This window comes from Ursus americanus, chromosome 6, assembly GCF_024610735.1.
Source record: "Ursus americanus isolate L20-20 chromosome 6, mUrsAme1.1.p, whole genome shotgun sequence".
Lineage (NCBI taxonomy): Eukaryota > Metazoa > Chordata > Mammalia > Carnivora > Ursidae > Ursus > Ursus americanus.
In genome coordinates this window covers 48,050,888-48,073,865 of record NC_142132.1, presented here as the reverse complement: position 1 = coordinate 48,073,865, position 22,978 = coordinate 48,050,888, and the positions used below count along the sequence as shown (strand labels likewise).

Here is a 22,978-nt window from a genome sequence, read left to right as displayed (position 1 = left end):
CCGACTGGGGAGGGAGGGGAGGCGCTGCTCCCCCAAGTGAGGCTTGCACACTCACACTGCTGCTCCTCACCGCCCTGCACCACCCTATCCGAACGGAGCGCCCCGCTTCTCACTAGAGTCCACTTCTACCCTGTAGCACAGCCACTGGGTTCTGCCAATCTCTCTTCGTAACTCTCATCTTTGTATCTTCAGTCCACTGCTTAGGGTCACCAGATCTCAAACCGCAGTCCTGGGTGCAGTGCCGTAACTGAGGGGAGGCTGTCCGACACCCCAAACAGTCTCCCCCGAACAGGCATCCCACCACCGCAGGCAGAATGGACCGTGAAGTGGTGATGGCTTTCCAAACGCTGCATCATGACGTCAACACCTTGTCCACATAGCTGTCGCTCTGTCCGCCCCGCCTGTGGTCTGTCTCCTCCTGTGTGCTGTGAGCCCCACCAGGAAGACCCGGTCCACTGTTTGGTGGCTTCCCCAGTGCCTCCCACAGGCCTGGCCCATGCACAGCAGGCACTCAGTAAAGCCTTGTAGAGCTGGTGAATGAATGAGGTAGAAACGGAATGAATGGATGGACAGTACTCGCTTGCCTGTCTCCAAACAGACTGCCTAGGAACAGAAGCCTTCCTGCGTGCCTTTGTACACAGTGCCTGCCCACCTCCGCGTGCTCACCAACGGGCCGCCGTCTTCTGTGATGCTCTAAGAATTTCTCATTACCTCTCAACATGGAGGTGGCATTCAGACCCATTCTACAGACTGACAGAGTAAGGCAGAGTGAAGTGACAGCCAGCCGGGCCGGCATGCAGGGCAGCCCTGCCCTGACAGGAGAGGGGCCACCGGGCTCCCAGACACAAGCTCCCCGCAGGCAGGCGCCCACCCCCACATACTTGAGCTCCTTGAGCTCCCGGCTGACATCATTCTTCTGTTTGCGCGTGTCGTCCAGGCTGCGCAGAGCTTCGGCCAGCTCGCTCACTGCCCGGTCCCGCTCCCGCCTTAGGTTATCACAGAGTGTCCTGGCAGAGAAGGCAGAGGCCGACGTCACCGTGAGGGGCGGGGGCAGAGGACTCATGGCCTACAGTGGACTGCAGCCCCAGCACCCAAACACCCCAGGTGCCTGCCTCGCCTCCAGACACACTGAGGGAACGATGGAAAGTCTAGAGGCGAAGCCACCCAGGCCAACCCCATGAGGGGCGGAGAAGACACTGAGGACCAGGAAAGGAGACATCTCCGCAGTTACTGGGCAACGGGTTCTGAAAGTCCAGTGCTCATCCCACGGCTTCACTCTCGATATGCCTGGGTGAATGCCCACCTGAGCACCAGCCCACCTGGCAGGCACCTGGATTCCAGCATCTACCACATCCCTCATCTCTACCCACACGCAGGCCTTTCTACAGCTGTCCCCGCCCCACAACTAGACTGAGCCCCCCACTCGGACAGGAATCATGCCTCATGCATCTCCGCAGCCCTGAGCTCTGTGCAGGTGCAAAGACAACTCCTGACAACTTCCCAGCATAGGACGTGTGGCTCCTGGGACCCCAGGACCACCTCAGCCATTCGCAGAGAAGGTAGGGACAGGTTGCTGGGCAGCAGGGGAGCCTGTGCTCTGTTGGACGCCCTAAGGGCTGGCCCCCACTTCTACATGGCTCCCAATCCCCTCCATCCTGAACCCTCACTTCCTGACCCGCCTTGCTAGTTAGCAGTCTCTCCTCCCGACAGCCACAAGGGATCTTTCTGAAACTCTCAATGACCAAGTCACCACAAACACCACTGCAGCCCCTCACAGCTCTACCCCAGCCAAGAATCAAGACTACACTCAGGGCTTCCCTTTCGAGGCCCTCACAGCCTGCCCTCAGGAACCAGGGCAGCCGCCTCTCCTGTGACTCCCAAGTCCATGAGCATGCCTCTGCCCCGAGCACACCACACCACGTCTTTGTTCGTGTCCCCTCAGGTTGCCACGCTCACCCACCTCCTCCACCTGGAAAAATTCCACTCAGGCCTAAGTTCTAACTTGAAGGTCATGCTTTCCGGGGAAGACTTCCCTGCCTGTCCCCCCAGTGCCCTACATGCCCCCATCACAGCTCTGACCATACCCCTGGAATTCGCCAACCATTTTATCTCCCCTCCCCTGCTGCCCTGTCCGACAAAGCTGCCCATGGCCCCCAGAGCACTGGCCCCAAGGGGGCATCACACCCCCCTCGGAGCCTTGAAGGCTGTTTCTCTCCCTCCTTGTACAAGGGACCGAACACCCTGGCACACAGTAGATGTCCACAGAATACCAACTAGAAGAATGCATTTTTATATGTCCGTTTCATCAGAAGTCCCCTGAGAAAGAAACCTGTCTTTGTGCCATTTCATGGCAAGGGAAGGGTCTCATCCAGACACAGTGCACACGCAGACATCTAGGCTGAAATGAAACGGGAAATAGAGACGTAATGGACACTTCTAATGCAATGAAGCAAGGCTGGGCCACCACGTCAGGTCAGAAAGGAGGAACCGAGGTCACTCCCACCTTACCTGGCCACATGGCAAGTGATTCTGACCCTCCCCACCAATCCAGTGCATCACGGGGAGACTAGAGCCCACGTTGGCCCAGGGCTTCCCCGTACCGGATGCTGTCCCGCTCTGCCACGATCTTGTCCCGCTCCTGGAAGGCCCAGTCCCGCCGGCACTTGGCCACGTCCGCCTCCTGGAGGGCTTCCTTCAGCTCCTGGCACAGAGCCTTGCACTGCTTTCGAAGGAGTTCAGCCTCCTTGTTGGCTCTGCCAGCGTCCATTGTCACCGTGTCTTTGATCTGGTGGGGTCAAGGGGTAAGCAGAGGTCTGGTTACTGACCCTTCTGGTCCAGAAGTGCCCTCTTGCTGCTGCAGGGACTGGGGCTGAACCCTCAGGAGCCGGATGGAGGGAAACACAGGATCCTAGCCCGAGCCCATCCCAATACGCCCCTGCTGTACCCGCACCCACCGTGACAACCTGTCCCAGAGCCACACTCGAGACACCTAGTGACACTAGGCAGGGTCCTGTCCAAACTCCTCCAGCCCCGCAGAGAACCTGGCCCAGAACCCCAGCCCCTCCTCAGCCACGGTCGCCGTGGCCCGGATGGAACGCCTCCCCCAGAGCGCTTGTCCCAGGCTCCTCCCTGCCACTCGCATGCTCCTATCCTAGCCCACCTCGTCTCTGAAGAGCTCTCCTGTCAAAACATAATGACACAAGGCCTGAATGCAGTGAAAGGTGCAGACGTCAATCATGATGACTCCCAACCCCCTGGGTCTGTAATACTCATTTTTAAGCTCTGGCATACGGAGTTATTTTTAAATCGAAAATACACCAGTATTTTTGCTGGAGACGTCCTACGTGTCTCAGTTTGTCTAAAAAGCTGAAATCTGAAGCATCCGCATCTTGACACCTCCCAAAGCATTACACGCTCGGCTACCGTTTCGAATCAAACTCTTGGAAGTGCTCGTAGAAGCAGCTCCCCCTGCGCCTCGAGAATCCTTAGACAACTTGGGGACAATGGTGAAGTGAGCGTCTACGGCAGGAGGAACTCCCGCTTCGGCTCAAAGGCTTTCGGAAGCAGAATACGGACGTAGGAGGAACAGGCAGTGCTGTGTGCGCCGGGAATCCCCACCTGTGAGCAGCGGGAAGGACGACGACAAACACAGCAAGAGCGCCTGGGCCGCCGCCACAGCCCGCCTTCCACGCCGAGCCCGACAGACGCGCCCAAAGAGATCCCAGAGGCTCAGCCAAGAGACGAGGATGAGGGAGACAGAGGAAACATACAGTCACCTTACAACCACCCCGCAGCTCTCACATACGGAGTCAAGAGTCAGGAGGAGCTGGAGAAAAGTCTGCCCAGACATGTACACCTTAACTCCAGAGGGACAGGTGGCTGATACACTCTGTTCACACCCCACATTTCCCAAGATCAAGTCAAATTATTTCCGTTCTGACTTCTTTCCACTTTTTTTTTTTTTTTAAGATTTTATTTATTTGACAGAGAGAGACAGCCAGCGAGAGAGGGAACGCAAGCAGGGGGAGTGGGAGAGGAAGAAGCAGGTTCCCAGCAGAGAAGCCTGATGTGGGGCTCGATCCAAGAACGCCGGGATCATGCCCTGAGCCGAAGGCAGACGCTTAACGACTGCGCCACCCAAGCGCCCCTTTTTCCCACTTTCATGCAGTGTTGGGGGTTTGTCCAGTCTGTTATTTTTTGAAAACTGATTATTACTACTAAAGAATTTATTATAATAAGGAAGAGATTTAATGATAACATTTACTTAAATTCACATTTTACTCAGTGTTCTATAATATACTGATAGTTTTATATTTGAAACGTGTTACCACCACCCGAGAGCTCCTTCTGTCTCCCACGGGTCTAATCCAGGGGGCCACAGGCTCAGGGAGCCAGGGACGGGTCTCCATGAGACACATACCCCGCTCAGGCACAAGCCAACAAGAACAACCCCGCAGAGGCACACCAGGGTCCCAGGGAGAGGGCAGTGCTCCCTGAGCAGACAGCATCCCTGAGCACACCCGTCTCTTCCATCCTGGCAGTATCTCACAGCCCTTCCCGGACTCCCAGACGTGGAAATGTTCCTGGAATGCCGTCCCGCTCCCCTGCTGCTTGTCGCCCCCCTCCAACAGTACTTCCCCCCTCCCACACTGCTCCCGCTCTGTCCCCTGGCCGCGAGCTCAGCCCCACCAACAGCACTGGAAGTCAGAGGTGCAGCTGCATTCAGGGGCAGTAGGAGGGTAAGGACATGGTAAGCCACTGCCGGCCTGAGTGACCATGCTGGCCTTCCTGTGGGACAAGAGCTCTGGCAGAGAGGCTGGTCTTGGGACATAACTTGCTAACTGGAAGAGCCTGTGTGTCAGGCAGCGGGACCCCACAACTTCCCAGGGGTAGAGACCAGCTGTCCCAGGCAGTTCCTCTGTCCTCTTGAAGGCAGTGAGCCTTCACTGCGCCTGGTCACCAACAGCCAGAGGCTGGGACGGTGGCCCTAGACGGGGAAGCTCCCGTGGACATGCCCATTCTGGGAGGGGGGGAAGCACGGGAGAGGGAGCGTCCAGAGCCAGGCAAAGACCTGGAGAGGCCCCCTGAAGCCCTCTTTTCGCCACAACGCACTCCAGAGAAGAGGGCGGAGGGCAGTGAGAGAGGAAAGAGGGATGAGCGAGGGGAAGAGTGTAGAGAATGCAGTCTGTCAGAAAGAAAAAGAACCACTTCCTCAGCTGAGCAGAATGAAGGCAGCTGTGAGATCAGGGATACAGCCTGGCTGGAAGGCCCACCTCAGCAGATCCCACCATGAGGCGGCTGCTGGGGAGAGACGGGGTTAATCCCAAGGGGACTCGTCAGGCCCTGGGGAGAGAAGACCCTCCCAATCACACCTCAGGGTCAGCACGGACAAGGCCACAGACCTGGCCTCCTCTGGCCAGGTGGGGCATGGTCTTGTCTGAGAAGCCAGACAAACTCGAGAAGGAGCCGAGGGTTTCAGCTCTGGAAGCTGCCAGGGTGGGAGCAGGGCTTCTCCTCTCCAGCCTGCTGACTCGGAACAGTGCCTAGAAGAGATTCCTGCCTCAGCTGACAGGCACACTTGACACCCAGCCAATGCACCCTGCGAAGGCCCGGAAACCGGGCTCCGGGCTGAAGGGCACGCGGAGGGCTGGGAGCAAGGGGGCGCAGGGGAATGACAGACCGCCGCCACTGCCGGCGCCGCGGGAGGCCGGGAGCCCGTCCACGCTGCCACAAAAGCACAGTTAACCTCCGCAACCAGGGGGCTGCTGCCCGAGCCCCCTCTCGGCAGGTCATGCATTCTCCTTGACTGGCGCTTAGTGACTGACTCAAAGTTTTCCTCTTCACCGTTTTGTCTTCCTTATTTAATATGGACATTTTTCCCAAAAACTCAGCTCTCAGATATCAGAGTGTAAAAACGAGGGGATGGTTTCTCCAGAACGATGACCAAGTAGTAATATATTATCTTTGCTTGTTAAAAATACCCTCGTCATGCTCTAACTCCTTTCCACGAGGCTTCTGCCTTCAAGGTCTGAAGACGTCTCATTCCCCTTGTATGAAATCACTCTTATTTGGCCCACTCTTGCCTACAGAAACAGTTTCTTAGGGTTCACTCGGGTCCTAACAGGGCAGTGAGACTTGGATGGGCATAACCATCATCTTAACGATAAAGTCAACAACTACAGTCCCAGCTACCCTGGGAGGCGCTGCTCTCATGTCCATTTTGTAGATGAGGAAACCGAGGCCCAAAGAGGCAAAAGATCCCATAACTGCGGAACGCTGCTCTCTAAGCACAGCCCTTGTCCCTTGCATTCCCGTGGTCCTGATCACTGCCTGGGCAAAAGGAGGCATCACTGCAGAGACACATAGGCCCCAGTCACCCCTTGGGCATGAGCCCTGCCTCGTGCTCAGTCCAGAGGGCTCTGGCCACAACAATCTAATGCACGCTGCCCCCTGCCAACCTGCCCCTTGCTTTTCGCTTCTTACGGCCCAGTCTTAAGGGCTGCATTGTAACTGACCTGCAGAGCAAGTAGAATGAAGGGGCAGGAGTAGAGGACTATTTCAGTGGGGGAAAAAGTCTGCTGTGATCAATTTCAGCAGCTCTAAGCAGAGCCACAGCACCAACCAACAGGACGGCAAGGGAATCTCAAATAGAAGGAATCCATGAGCAAAAACAAGCCCCAGCAGGGCACACCTGGATTTGGGGGAAAATTGTGTCAGCAATGAGGCCAAGGTGGCTCAGGTAGGAAGAGACTCCTTGCTGATCACTTAGGAGTCAAGCTCAGTGGCCTGACTCTGATGCCACTCAACCCCAGCCCCTGACCCTGGAGGCATGTGCCCCAGGGAACAAGGCTTTAGAGGAGCTTTGGGCTCAGCCCAGTACATCTTACCAGCAGGAGCCCAGACCTTTAAAGAGAAGACTCCTCACGTGTTTTTTTTTGGGGGGGGGGGGTGATCCCTGAGGGTGCTCTTCTGCATTCACAAGGCCAAAGGTATCAATAGCTTTGGGCACCTGGCCTTGGGGTCTTGCTTCCCAGTAAGCAAGTCTCTGAGATGTGCACTGACCGCCACACAAGGCTGATCTACGATCACTTAACTGGGGGCTGGGTATGGGCGTGCCCATGCGCAGAGGCCCTGGGCGCCTGCGTGTGTCAGCCGACTTGCCCACGTCGCCGTAAGCGCCAGGGCCCGGCCCACAGAGGGACTTCCCTCTGTGCACCCTGCAGCCCACACTGGAGCTGGGCCCCAAGCGTGAGCTCAGCAGCTATCCAGGCGTCGCTCAATAACCCAGCAAGCAGGCCCGACATTCGGAGAAGCCCTCCACTCTGCCGGTGCGGACAGTGCGGCCGCCACAGCCCTGCTCTCTGCCCTTCCGGCCGCCCCTCTGCCCACCTGCCGCAGGGCCTCCATCTCCTCGCTGGCCGCCTTCTTCTCGGACGTGCTGCTCTTGAGCTTGGACTCGGCCAGCTCCACCTCGGTCTGCAGCTTGTCCAGCTCGGAGATGACCTGGTCGCGCTCACTCATGATCAGCTTGTACTCGCTGTACACCGCGTCCCGCTCCTCCTTGTACTTCTCCGACTCCTTGGCCATTTTCGCCTGCGCGGTCCTCAGCTCGGTCAGCTCCGACTGCAGCAGCTCCATCTCCCACTGCAGGTCCTTGTTCTGCGCCGTGGCCTTGTTCAGCTCGTGGTGGATCGCCTCACACCTGGGGGAGAGAGGCAGCTGCGACGTGGGGGCGGGGACCTGCCCTGGACAGTCAAGCATGAAGTTTCGAGGGAGGTCATCCACGCCTCTGAGAGGGGGAAGTCACGGGGCGCCGGTGCCCCCGGACCTGGAATTTTTCTCAGCTTCTACACATACCAGAAGTTGATCTGAGGACTTCATGCCCTCTGCTCTACTAGAAATCACAGTGCATTTCTTCTACAGTCAAGCTATATTATTTTTAAGAATAAAAACAAGACCATGCTAGAGACACAGCATATGAGAGATAAGCAGGGCCTTAATGCTCACTGAGCCTGACCCCCTCATTTCCCAGATACAGATGATAAGGCCTGGGTGTGGGTGACTGGCGCAACAGGAAAGCTCAGCCCCTCCAGGCCAGGAGGCATCTTCCACACAGGCAACCCTGCAAGTCAGAACCCGCAGCTCTCCCGCAGCATTTCTGAATGCGTGTTCTTGAGAATACCAATTCTTCATGGAACTGTGAATTCTTCACTGTGTCCCCTCCTGGAGCGGCTAGTGCAGGATCCCAGAAGGCAGGCTCTGAGAAGTCCCGCAGTGCAGAGACCTGCCTGAGTGTACCTTAGCAGTTCTTAATCCTTTCTACCTCCAGAGAACACCCTGCATAGGACACCACTGCACGCTCCAGGGGACTGGTGTTCCTTAGGAATACGCCTTACGAAACACTGTTTGAGGGCATGGGTCACTTCCCTAGATCACATATGCCTTTTAAAAAATGAAATTTTAGAGGAAACAATGCCTAGGACAATTAACTTTCCTATTGGCTGGGAGGGTGGGTGACACAGAGGGAAGAGGCTTGTGGGGAGAGCTAAGAAATGGGGTGGGGAGAACCCACCAGAGCTGTTCAGATGGGAGGAAGGAGCACAATTCCCAAGCACACTGAGTGCCAACAAAACGTTTCCCAAATGTTCCAAAAATATTTTTCGCATGAAAAGGCAGCGTCCCTTTGCCACACACCCCCCTTTGAACCCCCAGACATGGCTGGGAGCCTTGCAGAGAGCAATGAGCCCATAAAGGAGAGTGGTCCTAAGGCGAAGGCAGCCCCCTTGGCCCTCTGGCCACTCCCTGAGCACAGGAGGGAAGCGGCGGGGCGACTCTTACCTCCTCAGGGAAAGGGCACACTGGTGCTGCAGCTGGATGGCCGTGTCCCTCTGCTGCGTCAGCATCTCCGTCTGCTTGAGCAGACGACGGTTCTCCTCCTCCAGCTGCTCCAGGCGGCTCAGGTCGGAGTTGTGGATGGCGACCTTCTCGCTGTATCTCTTCCGCAGGGCGTCATAGTCCTTCTTGACCACCTCCAGCTTGTCCATGGCCGTGTCGTACAGCTTATTGAGAATTTCTGATGACCCATTGAGCTTCAACACCTGGGGACCAGAGCGTCACACTTACCAGGGGGCTGAGGACAGGAGGAAGGACAGGCTCACCACTCTCGTCTGTCCATCTGGGGGTAGTATCGCTGACAAAGGAGGGAAGGCCACACGTTCTGGCCTTTAGGAATCTTAACGTCTGAGTCCACGGGCCTTGCTGTCATACTGGTCAATTTACTCATTTGCAAATATTTCTTAAGCGGGCAGCAAGGAGTTACTAAAGCAGGCCAGAGACTTCTATCCTAAGAAAGGTCTGCTTACGAGTTGACCCTTGGCTGGCATCTGGGAACCTGAATGGCAAACAGTTCCCTACACTGATGTAAAACGCTCCTCAAGTGGCAAGAGGGGCTTCTGGTGCCTGGACTGGAAAAACAGGGCGGCTTAGGCTAAGCACATGCTTTCTTCTGGGAGTCCAGAATTTCAGTACATGCTAGGCAGAGGGTACCTGGGAGGCAGGAGCCCAGTAAAATCCCTGGGCCAGGAGTAGCTCACAATTCAATGACAGAAGAATTAAGTGAGTCCCATGTACTCCACAGGGGAGGACTCCTAGAAACTTGCACCTGCTTTCCTCTGGACTTCGCCCCATGCACCTCTTCCCTATGTTGATTTTGCTTTGCATGCTTTTGCTGAAATAAATTTTAGCCCTGAGTATGATTATATGTTGAGTCTTGTGACTCCTCCCAGCAAATCACCAAACTTGGGGGAGGTGTTGAGGACCTCCAATACCAGTATCTAACATACTCTAGATGCTGGTGATGCTGGACAGGACACATAATGACTGTGGCTTGTGGACCCTTTATCCTCACGCAAGGATACAAACACACAATCAGAGACAGGTAGGTAAAGAGGTAGAGAGAGAAAGAGAGAAATAATAAACAAATAAAATAACTCCAGAGCATAATAAGGGCTACTGAGAAAAAATAGAGGGGCTAAGGCTGCTCTAAGGAGGCTGACTTCTGAGTCTGGATGCAAACGAAGAGCAATGGTTAGAGCACAGCGGGCGAGCAAGTGCAAAGGCCCTGAGGCAGGAACCACCACACATGTTCTAGACACAAAGAGAAGGGCAGGGCTCCAGTCAGAGCCCAATGAACAAGGAGCAGATTTGAAGTGAGGTTGCAGAAGTGGGCACACAACTTCAAGGACACAGCAGACAAAGACTGCATCCCGAATGAGATGGGAACCATGGGAGGGCTTTAAGTAAGATAGTATCCTACTCCGAATCACAGATACTGAAGGTGCTGCTCTAAAGAATAAAAAACAAAATGAGTTAATTGGTGGCCAGGGGCCTGCTGACTTCTGCTAAGCACCTCAGGGGATCTGAGCCCTTGGGTGGGTCACTCCACATCTCTGGGTTTCGGTTTCCTTACTCCTCAAATGATAGGACTCAACCAGAAAAGCTTGCTTAACCGTTCCAACAGCAACAGGCCAGGAATCATCTGCTTATTCAGCACAGACCCTGAGTTACCAGATTTCTGCAGCCCCAGGAACCAGAGCCTGGGACTACCGAATACTCCCTTTGAAGGGAGGGTCTGTCCTTGGTAAAGACGATGAACAAGAAAGAGCTAAAAGTCAACAATCACCGAGACAAGGAAAGGGAGTCTGTTCCTCTAGGACCTAAGCACCAGCTCCCAGGACTACAGACTGCTGGAGACGAAGGGTACCCCAGAAATCAGCTCAGTCAGGGCGGGCAGTATTTTTCTTTTTCTTCTCTCTTTCTTTAGAAAAACTCTTCCCTTCAAAGGAAATCTTACAAGGCAAGGATAGTGAAATACAAACCCATTTTAAAAAGCAATACACAGGTTCCTCGGGCAGTTAAAACCTTCGATGTTTTGTAAAACTGCTTCTCTGTGGCAGATCAGAACTGCGCACTGCAAAATCGTCAGAAAACCACCAACCCCACTCTACCGTCTAGAGTCTCTTTCTGAGAAAAAACCCAGTGGAGTATCTTCCAAGCACACGGAAAAGCCCCGCACGTAATGTAACAAGATTTTAAGTACCTGCCACCTAGCTCTGATCCTGATTTTCTTGTCACATGTCTCGAATTGCCCTCCAAAGAAATAAACCACTACCGGTGTCGCTAAATCCCCCGGCACGGCCTCCTTTTATCCGGTACCCCCCGCCCCGTCCCCTCCAGAATGGATTGCTCCTCTCCATTTGCTGCCACCCATTTCCATGCACAACATTCTATTTATACCGCCTACATATTCGTAAACATTTCTAATGCTCCTTTAATTCCACGCTGCTCTGGAAATGCAGGAGAGTGACGCCAGGCAGGATTTCACTACGGGAGCACATCGCACGTTCTTTTTCTGCCTGGTGGACGTGTCCATGGTCTCCATCTCGGTCTTCACCAGTTCTGACATTTTTACACGTCCACTTCAGCAGTGTTTCGTACGTTCATGCTGTTCTGCGACCCACCGCCAGAACGCTTCCATCCTGCAAAGCTGAACCTCGGTCCCCATCAAACAACAACTCTCCATTCCCCCTCCCTCAGCCCTGGCAACCCCCCTTCTGCACTTTGTCTCTCTGCATCTGACGACTCCAAGTACCTCAGACAAATGGACGCATATGGTGTTTCTCTTTGTGACTTCCTTCCTTTAGCATAATGTCCTCGAGCTTCATCCATGCTGTAGTACGTAAGGGAATTTCCTCCCTTTTTAAAGGGAATATCCCAGTGTATGCGTTTTGTTTATCCATTTATTTGTCAGAGGGCGCGGGCTGTTTCTACCTCTTGGCTGTTGTGAAAGTCAGATTTTCTTTTAATAGTATGCCAACCTCAAAGACAAATAAGGGCTCTTTTAACATGCATTCCCAATTACCAGAAAGACAGAGCAACTCTCCTTATGACTCCTGTTTGCTGACTATACACATTTTCTCTTCTATGAATTGCCTGGCCGTATCCTCTGATTTTCCTTCCTCCCTTCTTCCCCAGCTGCTCCTTTCTCTCTTCTTTTCTTCCTACAGGACTTATTCTTAAATTCCAGGTACTAATCCTTTCCCAGTTGTATTTATTACAAAATCTTCTCCCAATAGGTGTCTTATGTTATACTAAAGTTTCCCACTTGATACAGTAAAATCCATCAGTCATTTCCTTTGTGGTTTGGGCTTTCGATGTTTTATTTCAGAAGCTCCTTCCTACCCTGAGATCATGAAGATACTCTATTTTTTTTTTCTAAAAAGTTTCAGTTTTACTTTTCACATGTAAATCTTAAAACTACTTGGAATATCCTTTCTGTACATTGTGACATGGGGATATCACATTATTCTTTTCCATAAATCACCAAATAAGAACTAAGCCCGAGTCCAGGACAAAGTAAGGACAGCTGAACGTCTCCAGGTGCACACAGTGAGGGCTGGAGGACCCGATGCAGTGCCCACAACATAAAAAACATCCCACAAGGACCCACACCCACTTGTGCCCAGGACGCAAACAGCGAATGGAGAATTCTCCTGACTTCTGGGTCAATCAGTATCTCTACCCGTGTCGGGAAAAGGTCCAGCTTCTAGACTGGATTGCCCTGACTTGTGGACAGTACCCCAAACATTCCAATTAAAAATCACTTCAAGGGGCAATTGGGGGCTCAGTAGGTTGGGCGTCTGCTTTTAGCTCAGGTCACGCTCTCAGGGTCCTGGGATCAAGCCCCCGTGTTGGGCTCTGTGCTCAGCAGGGAGCCTGCTTCTCCCTCTGCCCCTCTCCAACTCCCAAATCGTGCTCACGTGCGCTCTAATAAATAAATTTTTTTTAAATAAAAAATAAATGAATCACTTCAAATGTTTTACACTCTGAACATCCCTTAAGCCAAGTGAGAACCCCACTGGCTCCAAAGGCATGGACTGCAGAAACAAAAGAAAAAATGAACTTGTGGGACTTCATCAAGATAAAAAGCTTCTGCACAGCCAAGGAAACAGTCAAAAAAACTAAGAGGCAGCCCACGGAATGGGAGAATATATTTGCAAATGACACTACAGATAAAAGACTAGTATCCAAGATCTACAAAGAACTTTTCAAACTCAATACACAGGAAACAAATAATCAAATCAAAAAATGGGCAGAAGATATGAACAGATACTTTTCCAATGAAGACATACAAATGGCTAACAGACACATGAAAAGATGTTCAAAATCATTCGCCATCAGGGAAATTCAAATCAAAACCACATTGAGATACCACCTTACACCAGTTAGAATGGCAAAAACTGACAAGGCAGGAAACAACAATTGTTGGAGAGGATGTGGAGAAAGGGGATCCCTCTTACACTGTTGGTGGGAATGCAAGTTGGTACAGCCACTCTGGAAAACAGTGTGGAGGTCCCTTAAAAAGTTAAAAATTGAGCTACCCTATGATCCAGCAATTGCACTACTGACCCCAAAGATACAGACATAGTGAAGAGAAGGGCCATATGCACCCCAATGTTCATAGCAGCATTGTCCACAATAGCTAAATCGTAGAAGGAGCCAAGATGCCCTTCAACAGATGACTGGATAAAGAAGGTGTGGTCCATATATACAATGGAATATTACTCAGCTATCAGAAAGAACGAGTTCTCAACATTTGCAGCAACATGGATGGGTCTGAAGGAGATTATGCTAAGTGAAATAAGTCAAGCAGAGAAAGACAACTATCATATAGTTTCACTCATTTATGGAACATAAGAAATAGGAAGACTGGTAGGAGAAGGAAGGGAAAAATGAAGGGGCGGTAATCAGAAGGGGGAATGAACTATGAGAGACTATGGACTCTGGAAAAAAACTGAGGGCTTCAGAGGGGAGCGGGGTGGGGGACTGAATAGACCGGTGATGGGTATTAAGGAGGGCACATATTGCTTGGTGCACTGGGTGTTATACGCAAGTAATGAATCATGGAACATTGCATCAAAAACTAAGGATATACTGTATGGTGACTAACATAATAAAAAATTATAAAAAAAAGTAAATTGTGGGGAAAAAAACAAACAAAGGCACGGACTGGTTTCTGCAAAGGCCCTGTTGCCATTCTCAGGCTTGCCCACTAGGTGGCAGCCCTGGGTAGACCAGCCGACTGCTCTCCTCCAGCAGTTGCCACATCTTCTGAGCTTCATCAAGAAACGACTAACATAATATAATAAAAAATCATTAAAAAAAAAAAAAAAAGAACTAGTTCTCAAAGCAGCCTTGACATGGCACAAAGACCTCATTTGGGGCCTTGCTATCTTCACAGGTCCACAACAGAATCTGGAATCTACACCATGGCTTGGCCTTTCTTCCTTGGGAAATAGTCCCCCAAATACCCCAACCATGAGGAGCTTGGATTGGAGCCTGCATGACAATTCAGGTCAGTGAACTGGCTGCCAGAATGGGTCACAGGTTCCCGGGGAGACAGTGTCAGTCAGGGAAAACCCCAGAGCAGACCCAGAAATCCCTTCCGATGCTCAATCCAGCTGTGATCACATGGTGGGATCTGGGATCAGAAGGGACCTGGGACCACCAGGCTAATAGGCTGTGTTGTTCCAGCTGTGGCCCTGCCCACAGGTGAACACTCTGTTGGGACCAGGTCTTGCCTATTCCGAGCTGAAATCCACCTTCCTCAATGTCTACACTCTTGTTCTCATTCTAGCCCTAGCCACGTAGAAGGATCCCTTTCCCACAGGACAGCATCCAGACATTCAAAGAGGCTCATGGGCCCCCAAATCCTTCTCGACTTTTCTCTACAAGCAGGACTCAAGAATGTGGGCAAATGTGATCAAAGCCTCTGAAGAAGTTTGGAAAAATCATGGCTACAGTTAAACTCTGGAGAATTGAAAAGCTATTCTATCCATTAGTGTAGAATTTTTCCTTTTTATAATCAGATGATTATGATCTTATTAGATAGTTCAACCTTCACACACGCACGCACACACGCACGCATACATGCGTGCACACACAAATGTTTAGCTTCCCAGCAAGGCTAATGGAATTTTAAGTGAGTGAGAATATCTAATTTGGCACAGAATTCTAAAATGAGACAGGCAGGCATAGGAGTCTTTAGGCCCCCAGCTTGTGAGGACGGGGAGGAAATGGCCCAAAGCGAGGGTCTGGTTCCATCCACACAGCAGGACGGAGCAGCTCAGCTGTGCCCCACAAGGAAGCCAACAAGAGAACGGCCCTCATCTCTACACTGGTCAGAAACACTCTTCTCTCTGGGCTTCCGTAAGGCATGCCCTTCAGAAACTAAGAAACCCCTTTCCTGGGATATCTGAGAAAAGAATTCAACTTTCATGAATCACCAAAAGCTGAGGGGGGAGTGGGTGACTTCACTGTTGTTCACAGTTTTTTTCTTTTTTAACCAAAGAATACCTATAACAGTAGTAAAGAAAGAAGATCCTCCATGTTGCTCCCCCAACCAAGGCTTGGCAATCTCTGCCCAGGCTCTCTTGGGCATTTCGGAAGCAACCGAGAAGAATCCAGATGGCGCATTCTCACTGAGGGACCTGGAGATGGAGCCCGCCGAGCTTTGAGCCACCCCCCACACATATGCATGCAAACACACACATGCACACAGGCAAAGTGGGAGAGGGCCTGGGCCCCAAGCCCCAGGCCCGCGGCGCCCCTCCCAGCCAGGGCTGCCTCATTTCCTCAGAGATAAATCATGCAGAGGGCTGGGGAGCCCCACAAATCCCTCAAGCAAACACGCAAGTCAAACAGCACCATTTACCCTGCAAGGGCCTCTTCAAGTGAACAAGGCATGGGAGGAGCCAGGCAACAAAACCAGCCTTGTCCAGCGAGGTCAACCTTTGCCCTCGGGCCCTGTGGGGAGGAAACCTGTGGCCACCCCCTATGTCCCCTGCTCCCCTGCTTCCTCTGCTGCTGGCCTACCCAGGAATGAGCTTTCCACAGCCCGGCATCCAGCCCAGACCCAGTGGAGGTGAGGCGGCCCAGTCTAGGGAGAGCAGGTGGTTCTGGCAGCTCAGAGATACACCCCCCACCCCCACCCCTGTGGCCATCGGCCTCCTGTCCTGGTGCTGCCCTAAGGTGGCACTTGCCAAAGGACACCATCCAGCTGAACAGAACTGGGGAAACTCACTGACCACTGTAACAAACCAGCCCCCCCAAGGGTCACAGCCATAGGAAAGGATAGGAGAAGGAGGCATAGGCTGGAGGGGAGGGGGGTCACCTTCCCATGTCATTTGTGGGGAGAACAGGAAAGGGGGGGAAGGGAAACCGCAATCTCAGTCCAGATGTTTGTTCAAGCTGTGAAAGTCCTCAGGACAGTCAGAGAACGGGAAGCCATGAAACTTACGCCTCATGAGGGCAGACATTTTCTTATGACAAGGTGATAACTGGAGTCTTTTTTCCGAGCTGTAATTCACACACTGTGCAATTCACCCTTTCAAGTGCCCCAGTCAGTGGAGCTGGTGTATTTACAAGGCTGTAAATCCATAAGGTGTGCAGTAAGTACCACTACATAATTCCAGAATATCGTCACTCCCCCCAAAAGGAAGCCCGCACCCATTAGCACCCACCCTCCCTCCTCCCACCCCCCTGCTCCTTCTGTCTCTAGGGAATCCCCTCTTGCGGACATTTTACACAAGTGGAATCAGACACTTGTGCTCTTTTGTGACTGGCTTCTTTCATTTCGCACAGCGTTTCCGAGGCTCATCCGCGTAGGGGCAGGTGCCACTGCTTCGTGTGTTTCTATGCTGAACGCTAATATTCCGCTGCACAGACCAGACCACCTTTTAGGATCCATTCGTCAGCCGTTGGACATCTGGACTCCTTCCCTGTTCCGGCTGCTGTGAATGACGCGCTACACACACTTACACTGCAGGTGTTCGGGTCAACATCTGCCTGCAATTCTCTCGGGTACACACCCGTGTGTGTGTACTGCGTGTTTCACAGTCTCAGGAACTGCCAAACTGACAGCAGAGGCACTGCCCCATCTGACACCCCCCGCAGCGCGGGCTCCGGCTGCTGCTCTGCACCCCCTAGGAGCGCAGATTTACCCAGCCTTGATAGGACTAGAACGAGAGTGGTAATGACAGCAAACACTTAGGCAGGCCCACGGCGTCCCTGCTTTATACGCGACATCCCCTAACCGCAGAGACGACCATAGGAGGCCAAGTCTGATGCCCCGAGAAAGTCCCATGCTGCCACTTTGTGGCAAGGTTTTGCGCCTCCCCTTAGGCTAAGATGGAGCCGGAAACACACCTGAAATGAGAAATCGCTCAAAGAAAAGTAAAATCCAAACTAAACCCAAGGCGAAAGGCTGAGCCAAATTTAGACAGGATGGAAAAATGCCCAGAAATAAACGAGCAAAGAAACGGTGGGGTGAAGGTAAAGACAGGGAGGTAAAGCCAGCACCCCAGCACTCCCAGCCCCGGGGAGGGAAGGCACACAAACACGCAGCTGGGGCTACCCTGCCTCTCGCTGGGGCTTCCCACTGCTGTAAAAGGGAGTTAACAGAAAGGGAAGCAGCTAGAATGCACCTGTGGTATTGTGGTGCTGGACTGGAACTGGGAGTGTTAGTACCAACTCACGGTTTTCAGTATTTATGCTACATACTGAATATCCAGATATATAAGGGGGAGAGGGGGACAAGAGACATGGAAACAGAGATGTAAGCGGGGAACGGGGTGCTCAGATATTACCTACTCCGGCTACTGACACGACTTGGGAGCAATGATACCCCAGTAGCTATGCACGCACCCGGCGTTCAGAGCTTGCTTCTAAGTACCACCCTCTACCAAACGGAATGAGGACTCCTTGGAGAAACGGCTGATTTCCAAGGCAAGGGCAGGAAATGAAACGAGCCTGGGATGACATCTTGTGCCAGAGCGCAAGAAAGTGTTCAAAGAGTGAGAAGGGCCTGTCAAAAAGGCAGAGGAGCACCTTGAAGGGGCTCCCGCTGGCCACAATGAATCACAACCCACTACTGAATAAAGCAAGTCATCGTGAGTCCACACAGAGACCGTCAGACAGACGGGCAAAGGGGAAACTCTGCAGCGGAGAAGCCTGGAGACATCACCTTCATCAAGTGATCAGAGGAAACCTCACCGGTAACGGGTCCTAACCAACCAAGTGCCAATCTCTAAGACGCAGTGACAAGGTGGCAGCGTCACTTCTGGGACAGTCCCACAATGCACACACGGAATCAAACCAGGAAGATGGGACAAGCCTAAGTGGAAGAACATTCGACAAAACAGCTGGCCCGTCATCTTCTAAAGCATCAAGGTCAGGCAGGTCAAAGCCTGAGGAACTCTTCCAGACTGAAGGAGACCACAGAGACCTGACAGCTCCACGCACTGCCCTATTCCGGACTGGACCCTGCTCCTGCTGGAGACACCATGCAGACATCAGGCACGACTCAAACTGGGCTCTGACAATTAGACGGTATGACGTATCGACGTCTCCTGCCTCAGGCTGACGTCTGTGTTACTGTCGTATACGAGAATATCCTTGATATTAAAAAGCACACAGGTTGGCAGTTTGTTCTGGAAAGATAAGGGGTAAAAATTCTTTGGGCTGTCCTTCCAACTCTTCTGTAAGTTTGTGACAGTTTCACAATTTACAAGATTTTAATTTAAGTGAAAGAAAACGCAAGAGAGAGAATGTCAGCTACGTGATCAGCTGAGCTTGGACTGTCCCACGTGACCTTTGTGTTGGGCAAGCCCCAACAGTCCTGCTTTAACTCGGGGAGCCATACATGATTCGATGGGGACGGGGACGCTCTGCGGCAGTGTCAGGACGCTCTGGCGTCACTGCGATTGCCTTCCAACCCCAAACACACAACCATCTATGCACGCAGGACGCGGCCTCAGTCCGCCGTCAGCCTGGGCAGTTCCATCTGTGAGCTACAAGAGGCGAACTGGCAACAGCACTCCCAGCAAGCCAGTTTTCTGACTGACTAGCCCACTCCTCCTGCTTCTGTCCATGTGAAATAAGAGCTGAGCAAAGCAAAGAAACTAACTTGGAATGCAAGCCAGGAGCAAAGGAAGAGGCCACGCTCCCACCAAAAACGAATGACAGTAACTACTCCATCTCATATCTGCACAGGGCTTCAATACTTCCAAGCTTCTCTCCATCTGTAATCTCACCTGACCCATACAAAGGGAGGAGGCTAGAGACCCACAAGTCCCCTTACTAAGTCAAGATCCTATTGCACACTGAACGGCCCTACGCAGCACCTCCTCCCAGGTAGCCCTTGCAACATTCGCAGTGATACACACATCCGTGTGACCATCTGACTAGCATCAGTCTCCCTCATTGGACTGGAGAGTTCAAGAGTGTCTGCTCACAGATACCCCAGTGCCTCACATTAGGCAGACACTCCAAAAATACTTGCTAAGTGATCGCGTGGGTACGTGGGAGGGTGGATGGATGGACAGTAGGTGGGTGAGTGAATGGCTGGAAGAATGGAAGGGGGATAACAGGATGGATGATGGGTGGGTGGATGACGCGCTGGGTGAGTGAGGGAGGCATGGAAGGATGGATGATGGGTGGAAGGATGGATGGGAGATAGAGGGATGGAGGAGAGGTGGGAGGATGGATGGGGATAGGAGGATGGATGGAGGTGGGAGGATGGATGGGGGTAGGAGGATGGATGGGAGGTGGGAGGATGGATGGGAGGTGGGAGGATGGATGGGAGGTGGGAGGATGGATGACAGATGATGGGTGGAAGGACAGAAGACGGGTGGGAGAATAGAAGATGAGCAGATGGATGAGGGGGTAGGAGGATGCCCAACCTTGTCTGCCCCCTGGCTCTACCTGCTGCTGTTGGGCCCGGAGGTCACCGATCTCCTTCTGGTCCTCCTCATGGAGCCGCTTCATGTCCTCCCATGACTGCTGCAGCAGGTTACGTTCCCGCAGCAGCTGTCCGTTCTCCCGCCTCAGCATGTCCACGTCATCCTTCAGCTGGGTCTGGTCGCTCAGGAGCCGGCTGTGGAGTGTGCTACAACCCCATACACACAATGAACCGCAGCCAGCCTCCAATCCCTGCCAGGCCCCTTCTCCAGCCCCTCCACGTCCCAGTACCCCCAGTACACCCGATGGGAGCCCACAGCGACCAGGGCCGCAGCACTCAGAGGCATGCCAAAGCTTGGTATCAGCCAAATGCCAGGAAGAACCAAACCATTTTTAAAATCCTAATACCGAAAAGGGCACAGGAAATGAGCCCTTACCTGGTACAGGCCTGGCACCTCTGAGTACCGAGGCCTGGGCAAAGGTCAGCAGGTGGGCAGGTAAGGCGGGTCAGTACCCTCAGAGGGGCCCCAGGAGACCAAAGGAGAACAGGCCCTCCTCTCCCACAGCAGGAGCTGCAGCGAAGCCCTTGGACAGTGACCCAGGAACCCAGCCATCTGCCCAGCCGACTGCCTAATTTTTAATGCCTTTCATACCACCTGTGCTTCCAAGGCTGTCACCAGCCGGTGTGAAGGGTTCACATCTCCCTGCACTTAGCAGAACCGAGCCCCAAAGACGCAAACCCTCCTGCTGACGGCTCACTAAATGCTCCGCGGCTGTCCCACTCACTGGTAGAAGTCGGTCTCCTTGGCCACCTCCTCGCACCTCTTCAAGGCGTTGGTGTGCTGCTTCTGCAGGCTCTGCAGGTCCGACATGGCCCGCACGCACTGGATCTTCAGCCTCTCGTAGTCGGGATTCAGCCTGTGGTAGGGCCTGACCCAGACAGCGGCCGTGAACGCAGGCCCCGGTGTCACTCGGACAAGCGATGTCTCTGCCCGGGAAGCCTCCAGCCCAGTGTCCCCAGGTACTGGTCTCCTCTGCACCCCAAATGCCTGGCGCTTGTTCAACTCAGACATCCTGGCCTCCCCAGACCCACAGGATGCCTGGGGTGCAGGGCCTTGGTGGCCTGAGCTCCTTGCTTGAGCCTGGAGAGCTCACTCAGAAGGTACCGTCTTATTCTCCAGCAGCTCCCGGGAAGGCCATGCAGCAGGCCTTCCCCCACAGTGGGCACCCCAGAAACCTGTGAGGAAGCGTCTCCTCTTTTCAGGGAAGTGACTGTCGATCTTGGGAACATATCAAAATACCAAGGCCCAGACCAACTGCATCAGCATCCTTGGGGGTGTGACGCAGACACCAGGATGGAGATTCCAGTGTGCAGCCACTGTTGGGAACATGGGCCAGGAGCACTGCTGCTCAGAGTGGGGCTCCCAGACCTGCAGCATCAGTCTCACCTGGGAGTATGTCTCAGGTCGGCCCCAGAACTCCTGAATCAGACACGTGGGACAGAGAGCTAAGCAGCCATCTGAGCTTTAACAAGCCCTCCCTCTGGTGAGCGGGGTGCATGCTCCAGGGTGAGAACCAGCCCTACAGCTGGCGGTAGTAACCCTTCTCTGTGGAGGGCCAGACAGCAAACGCTGCAGGCTGTCAGCCCTCCCGACCCATGGAACTCCTCGCTCTGCCTCGGTGACACGAAAGCAGGCACTGGACAACATGCACTCTAGCACGCCGTGTCTCCAGGGGCCCTGCCTCTGTGCTGTCTGAGGACCGCATCTCCGTCAAAGCAACCTCAGGGGACCGCTCTGCAGGCCTGACATCACCCCAGAGGAACTTCCTCGGGATGGGGCACACACATGCCTGATGCTTCCAAAGGCAATCCCCTCCCTCAGAACCCGTACCAGCATCTCCTAGAAGGATGACTCAGACTGTATCCCTCCTCCTCCATGAAGCCCTCCTGGATGGGGCAGGTGGGGAAAGACCCTCCCTTTGCTCCACCCCATGGACCTGGTATCCACGGGACCCTCTAAATCCTAACAAAAGAAGTCATCAAAGATTTTCTCCAAAACCACAGAGAAGCCGGGCGGAATATATCCTCCTAAAACACACGCGCGGCTGTGAACAACGAATGTGGGAACACGTAACGATCCACGTAGCAGTGAGGAGGAGGGACACGTGCACGCACACAGATGCACACGCAGACGTCCCCACACGGGCCTGCGCACAGCCAGCCTGGCCAAGGGCTCAGCACGGGACACCGTCTGCATTAGGGCAGGGGCCGCAGACAAGCAGCAGACAAGGCTACTGAGGAAGTGCGCCCTCCTGGTGCCGGAAGGCAGAGGCCTCGAGAGGGGCAGTGACGAGCCTGAGGCCGCCCAACCAGCCCGTGAGGGGGCACCAAAGTGGGACCGGGCCCCGCCAGCTGCTGCCAAAACCACCCACCAAATCATCATCTGCAGAGGACGAATGTATGACAGACACACCCACACTTCTCAATCTCTGCATCGTGGGACTCAGGCCATGGGCTCCAATGTGGCTTGGAGGAAGCATAACCGGCCCGTGACCCCACCCCACACCCAGGGCTGCAGAGAGAGCGTTTCCAAGTGACGGGGGGAGTGAGGCAAAGGGACACCCTGGCAGCGCAGCATGGACCCCCGGGAGCTAAGCATGGGTGCCTGAGGGGGAGGGGCTGGCGTGATGGCATCAGGGGAGTAGCCCTGGTCCATCGGGCCTGGGCAGGGAAGCAGGTGCAATCACTACCTCTTATCAAAGGTCGTCCCATGCGTCGCAAAGGCCAGGCGCTTCCGCAGTTCATTCCTCTCTCGGGTCATCAGCCGCAGCTGAATGGAGAGGTTCTCCACCTTCTCGTTCACCTGCCGGTCAGTGAGGAGGGGTGGTGGGGATGGAGCCTTCCCAGTGGTACCTGGCGGGCGAAAATAAATAATAAACTGAACTGGCATTTAGACAGCACTCATAGGTCTGCCAGGCACTGTTCTGAGCCCTTGGCCTGCGTCAGCTGCGCCCAACAACCCTAGCAGGTGGGTCCTGCTGGCCATCTGCCTTTCAGATGAAACCGCATCAGGAGTAAGAGGGGGAACGGAGACCTAAGCCCAGGCCATCTGCTCCAGCACCCCAGCATCACCCACCCATTCTGCTGGCCCTGACTGGGGACCCCCACTCTCTTCTCAGC

The 22,978-nt window shown here is 53.6% G+C and overlaps 1 protein-coding gene across 3 annotated transcripts in view; it reads right to left on the bottom strand.

Moving 5' to 3' along the window:
- Nucleotides 1-22,978, bottom strand: part of DLG5 (discs large MAGUK scaffold protein 5) — a 122,256-nt gene that overhangs the window by 39,689 nt on the left and 59,589 nt on the right. For all 3 annotated transcript variants that reach the window (XM_045783697.2, XM_087862996.1, XM_045783698.2), the window contains exons 3-9: nt 22,549-22,711; nt 20,584-20,727; nt 19,822-20,005; nt 8,839-9,098; nt 7,390-7,702; nt 2,601-2,785; nt 882-1,007 (exon numbers count right to left, since the gene is read on the bottom strand). In XM_045783697.2, the coding sequence (XP_045639653.1) occupies nt 882-1,007; nt 2,601-2,785; nt 7,390-7,702; nt 8,839-9,098; nt 19,822-20,005; nt 20,584-20,727; nt 22,549-22,711 (1,375 nt within the window). The remainder of the gene's footprint in view (nt 1-881; nt 1,008-2,600; nt 2,786-7,389; nt 7,703-8,838; nt 9,099-19,821; nt 20,006-20,583; nt 20,728-22,548; nt 22,712-22,978) is intronic.